Source organism: Odocoileus virginianus, chromosome 11 (assembly GCF_023699985.2).
Source record: "Odocoileus virginianus isolate 20LAN1187 ecotype Illinois chromosome 11, Ovbor_1.2, whole genome shotgun sequence".
Lineage (NCBI taxonomy): Eukaryota > Metazoa > Chordata > Mammalia > Artiodactyla > Cervidae > Odocoileus > Odocoileus virginianus.
In genome coordinates, this window is record NC_069684.1 from 41,913,228 (window position 1) to 41,919,227 (window position 6,000).

At 38.5% G+C, this 6,000-nt stretch overlaps 1 protein-coding gene across 1 annotated transcript in view; it reads left to right on the top strand.

The window, feature by feature from the left end:
- The window catches only part of SELP (selectin P), a 46,364-nt gene extending 40,773 nt beyond the window's left edge, over positions 1-5,591 (top strand). The window contains 3 exon segments of the mRNA XM_070474339.1: positions 2,988-3,018; positions 4,159-4,214; positions 4,871-5,591. Of these exon segments, the coding sequence (XP_070330440.1) occupies positions 2,988-3,018; positions 4,159-4,213 (86 nt within the window). The 3' untranslated portion in view covers position 4,214; positions 4,871-5,591.
- The last annotated feature ends 409 nt before the right edge of the window (positions 5,592-6,000 follow it).

Consider the following 6,000-nt stretch of genomic DNA (forward strand, 5'->3'; position numbering starts at 1 on the left):
ATTCTCCTTATTTTCTTCTTTCATGTGATTTGGGGTAAGGCAGTGAAACCACAACTTCAGTAGTTCATGTCTGAAAACATTTGCATTAAAAGAAAACAATGCCAAGTTAAGTGGTCTTGAGAACCAACTCCCATCAGAGTCAAATTTAGGGAAAAAATAATAAAAGAAAACACAGATCCTCATATAATGGAGATCTGGAGATGGGCCTGGAAATCTGAATTTTTCATAAGTTCCTCCCCACCCCAACTCCACCTACTAAGATTTTCGAGGCCAGAGTACATACTGACACTTGGGGGCTTCTGGTCTAGGGAACCTTAGTTATTGCCAAAACTAACTAGAAAGGAGTTATACTTCATTCATTCATTCTTTCACACAATAGCCATTTATTGGTCAACTGATTAGGTAGTGTAACCCAAAATAATAGTCTTTGATATTAAGGAATGTATAATTCAGTAGGTGACTTGGATAAGTTAAATCAATGCTAATACTGAAGTGTATCAAGTGCATTAGGGCAAAAACACTACCTGACTACTCCTGGAACACAAAATAGAAGGGTCCCACCCAGATTGATAGGGCAGAAGAGGCTCTTTTAAGTTTAACTTTGAAGAATAAGAGGAATGGATTTTGCCAAAGGAAAAAATCAAAATAGAGTTACAGCAGAGATAATGGCATGTGACAAGGCCTAAAAGGGCAAAATAACTGGGAAAATGCTATGTTCAATAGTTTATTGCACGTGAATTGGAAAAAAAAAAAAAAAACGAATGGAGGAAGTGAAAAACAAAGCTGGAAGTGTAAAAGAGCTGCTGCTTTAGGAATGACTTGGTATGAAAGCTAAGAGATGTGTATGTGCTCATGAAAACTTGTAGAGCTAATTCAGGATTGAGGCAAGAAAGTGATCCAAATGGATGAAGATTTTCTATAAGGGAAACTGTGTTTCTTGAATTGTTCATTAAAAGATAGCTGTAGCCTAGGAATAAAAAGAGAACCCTCCCTTAAGAGGTCAAACATCCTTTCATTTGTCTGCCTGAGATGCTCAGCCTGTCTGTAAGTTGAGAAGCCTCTTCTTTTTTAAAAATTGAAGTACAGTTGATTTACAATGTTGTGCCAATCTATACAGCTAAGTGACTCATTTTTACACATACATACATTCTTTTTAAAATATCCTTTTCCATTATGGCTTATCCCAGGAGATGGATACAGTTCTCTATTCTACACAGTAGGACGTTGTTTATTCATTTATATGTAATAGTTGGCAGCTACCAACCCCAAATTCCCAGTTCATCCCTTTTCCTCCCATCTTCCCCCTTGGCAATCACAACTCTGCTATCTATGTCTGTGGGTCTGTTTTGTAGATAAGTTCATTTGTGTGATATTTTAGATTTCACATTTAAGTGATATAATATGGTATTTGTCTCTTTCTGACATAAAGAAGCCTCTTCAAATAAGCTAATGAGGCTGCTCATCTTTCTTCATGAAACTGGGGGTATCAGAGGGTTCAGGAATGCTCAAATCCAGGGACAGAAATTGGCTATGTTAAAAGCACCTGCCAGCACTCTCCTGGAATTGAGATTTCAACTGCTATTGAAATCCTATTTTTCACTGCTCAGAGGAAGAACCCCTTGTTCCCTATTCTCATGCTCTCTCCTCTTCACAAAGCCACCATCGCATTAGGCTGATTTTCCAAAGTTCCTTCATATATCATCCTGTGAGTGAGTAAATAGGACAACAGATAAACAATAACTCTGCTTAAAGACCAAAAATTTACAACCAGTCCCTCCATGCAACATCTGTGCCTGCTTAACCTAATCCAGAAGGCAGAGGCTAGAGCTCCTAAGACCCTGATCCTAATCTCCATTGCCATGTAGGAATCCTGTTCCTGCATCTTCCCCAAATTCTTTCTTTAGTTTTGAGACATTTCCAGGGAACCCTCTGAACTATGGAGAGGGATCAGCCACCACCCATCCTCCAATATCTATATAATACAAAAATTCATTTGTGGGTATGGAATGTCCTCCCTTGATCTGTCCCACTTTGCTTTTAAACTTTCTAGAATTCCAAGTTCAAATACTAGGAAAGGCCTGCATACTATGTCCCTCCCCTGCAAATTCAAAGTGCACCCTCATTATCACATTGAAAGTTCAATCATGCCTTGTAATAAATACACTTGTTCTTTTTCATTTCACCTAATATTTTCTAAATGTATTTAGGCATGAGATGCTATCCCCTTTTTATCTACCCATGGGATGATTGACAGACATGTTGCCATGTTTAAAGTTTCCACGATCAGAGTTCAGTGTCTGGATTATGACAGGAGGCCCCCAGTAGTATAAATGATCAGGGAAGGAAAACATCCACTGTTATGTTGGTTTGGGTTTGTTTATGCAATTAGCTTGCCCAAGCTCAATTGGTAAAGAATCTGCCTGCAATGCAGGAGACCTGGGTTGGATTCCTGAGTCGGGAAGATCCCTCGGAGAAAGAAATGGCAACCCACTCCAGTATTCTTGCCTGGAGAACCCCATGGACAGAGGAGTCTAACAGGCTGCAGTAAATGGTGTCACAAGAGTCAGATATGACTTAGTGACTAAACCACCACCAAATAATGATTAACAGAGCACGGACAGAACGCAAACATAGAGGGCCTCAAGTGCCAAAGAAATGGGTTTTGAGAACCGATGGTCTCAATGATATCAAGAGTAGCCAAGAGGATGAAGTCAGGAACCAGAGGTAGGAGGACAGGTTGTTAGTGAAAGAGAGGAGAAGAAAGATGAGCGGACTCTGGAGTTACATATTGCTGAATGTTTAATTTAACCTAAAACAGGTCCCATCTCTCAGGGAGGGATTGTTCCCAATAAGTCCCTTAAAATAAGCCCGCCTGGAAATCAGTCTGCTGACTTCCCCCAGTAATCCCTATCGCTGATGACCTTTCCCCTTCATCTAATTTTTTTTTTCTTTTAAACCAATCTTCTGTGTCTTCTTGCTTATTTCAGATGATGGAAAAAGCCCCTTGAACCCTCAAAGGTAAGATGGAAATGTTTTATGGTTAAATTTTTCTAGTTTGACTTTTTAATTCACTCTATGAATTATTAATTCACTGTATGAGTATGTCAGAATGACTATACAGACATGCCTTTTATGAAATAGTCTTTGGCAATGTCCCCTAGACTAATTCTGAAGCAAAATTTACCAGTAATATGTCCCAGCAATACATAATATTTAAAAAAATCGCTAAGTGCCCTAATGATAATATAAAGGAGAAATACAAGATATAAGGGAAAGTGACATAGAAATAGCACACTGGAACTGGGGCACCACACTAGCAGGTGCTATGAGGTCATCCATCAGATACTTGTACCTTCATTCAAGTAGAATCACTATGAAGGCAACAGTCATAAAGGTCAGCTGACAGGAATATTCTATTAGTGAGTCAAACAGTATCAGAAGTGTTGTCAACACCAACCTGATTTTTTAAAATGATAAACTATTCTAGCAAAGAGTTGGAAAACCTGTTATTATCTTCTCTTAATTCAGATGGTAATTGCATTTTAAAAGATACACACAAAAAAACTTAATATTTATATGTAAAGCCGTTCAGTTTTAGGCTCAGAGATTTTTCACCTCCAGGAATGTTGAGTAGCTTTTCTAAAGTTGTATGGAGTGTATAAGACAATTCTTTTGTGCCTTGGGCATTTTAGAACATCCAGCATCCTTCAGTTCAGTTCAGTTCAGTTCAGTTCAGTTCATCCTTAGCCCCTGCCTAAATGTCAATAGTAAGTCTTGCTCATTACGAAAATTTTAAAAAATGGCTATAGGGAGCAGTACTACCATTCTTTGAAAACTATTGCCATATGATCAAGTATTAAGGGTGGAATTTTAAAAGGATTTCCTCTCACAAGGAAGAGGCTGCAGCAGGGGTCAGAGCAGGTATTCAGTACCTAAAGTATCAACAATAACTTGGGTACGAAGTGCAAAGAAAATTACCCAGAACAATTAATTGGGATCTTGAAAATCTCTTTGATTTTTACTCTTCTTTCCCTCTAAAATCAGAGAATTTCAGGGGTGGGTGGTATTTCATGGTCTCTGGATGAACGATGTGAAGGACTGGGGCCAAGGACAAAGCATCAAATGGCAAGTTCATCTTTTTTTGTTTCTGTTCTTTAGCCACCTAGGAACATATGGAGTTTTTACAAATGCTGCATTTGACCCAAGCCCTTAAGGTAAGTTGCCTATGGAGGTATTTTTGAAGGAAATAGACAGTTGGAAAAGGAAAAATATAAAGCTTGCCTTTTCTTTATATAATCAGGAGTTACACTTTAAGCATGTTTTAAAGTTCAGACTATGCAGAAAACTGTGTTGGCAGTAGGAGACAGGTATAGCAATAGAGTGACTATAGAAAGTGAGTACATAGGAGAATTTCCATTTACTCCAGGATATAAATGTTCTAATTAGACATAACTTATTTCAGGATGTATGACATTCCCATTACTGGCTGCTAAATGGTACTGATCCTGTGGCCTTGCTTGATCACCAGAAATCATGACAACTAGAAAAATTTTACAAACTTTATGGAGCCAGTTCCCTATGCAACCTGCTGGGAAAACAAAAATCATATGATATTGTCATATAATTATAAAAAATAATACGATATTGTCATATATTATAATGTTATATTATCATATATACCATATATGATAATACCTTCTTTCTCCCCAAAAGCTCAGTGAGTGGTTAAGTTTCCTAAATAGCCTAAATGACAGAATATTTGGAATCTAGAAAAAGATTATACAAAGCCTTAGAGGGTACATATGATGAGAGCTTTCTTTCATCTTTTTCAGGAAAATACAATAATTTTAATTTCTGCTGTCATTTTCAGAGACCTGTCCTTGTCTTGGTGACCTCGTCCAACTGCCACAGGATCCTATTTTTGAACATCAGCTTTCCCGAAAAGACTTGATTATAACTGTTGAGTGTTTGCTGCAGTTTTCTGTAAATACTTGTGAATAAAGGACGTGGAATTTCCTTTAGATTAGTTCTGCACCAGAGCAGAAGGACTGGATCACAAGCCCCAATTCTCCACCCACCACCCTTTCCTGCTCCATTTCCTCTTCTTTCAACACAAGCTCAGAAGCTGGGACTGAGTCTTTCTGAGGTGGTCTCTGGGCTTTGACCTGGCTGTCACTTTCGGTACTAATTAGCTAGAGCCCGGAGCATGACTCACCAGAAGACCAGACTGGAAAAATAAAAATGCCTCTTTATTTGTGGACTGGAGGAGGTTCTCCTCTACTTTGTTGGAAGGCAGGAGATGTCTCTGACTTGGGGGAATTTCTATAGGATTTCCTGGGTCTTCAGTGCTTGCTGTTGATGAAGCCTTTTGGACTTCCTTGAAGCTCCAAGAGAGGCCTCTGGATGGCACCAGAGGCTGCAGGAGACTGGTGCTCCAGACAGGAAGGTACACATGGTTCTAGACCTTCCCTCCACCGTCACCCTCCCCCAGAGGACCCAGAGACCAATCCTTGAATGTATAGTTAAAAGGATTCCCCTAAATGCTATGTCCTAGTGTTTGATATTTTGCTGAATAAAGTCTGTATCCATCACTTTATTGACATTAATGTAATACACAATCACGGTTGTCCCAATTACAAACTCCAGACTAGAGTCGGCAAATGTGTATCTTACCACCACCCTAAACACACAAGAAGAAAATCAGAGAAGCAGAAAAGTCTTCATCACCTGAATGTGTTTTACCCATTCTTTGATTCACATATTTAATAAATATGTTATTAAAAAGTTACACAGTACTTATCTGAAACTGATAGAAAAAATACAGAGCCAAACAATATAGCTGTCCTTTCTGTGAAAAGTGAAGCAATGAACATGTTACACAGACTAGGTAAACATGCAAATAAAAATGCAAATAAAACACGCAGATAAAAATGGTGAAACAGTCTAACTAAAGGTTACAAGGTTTTGCAAGAATTTTGGTAGTAACCTTGAGATTTACGG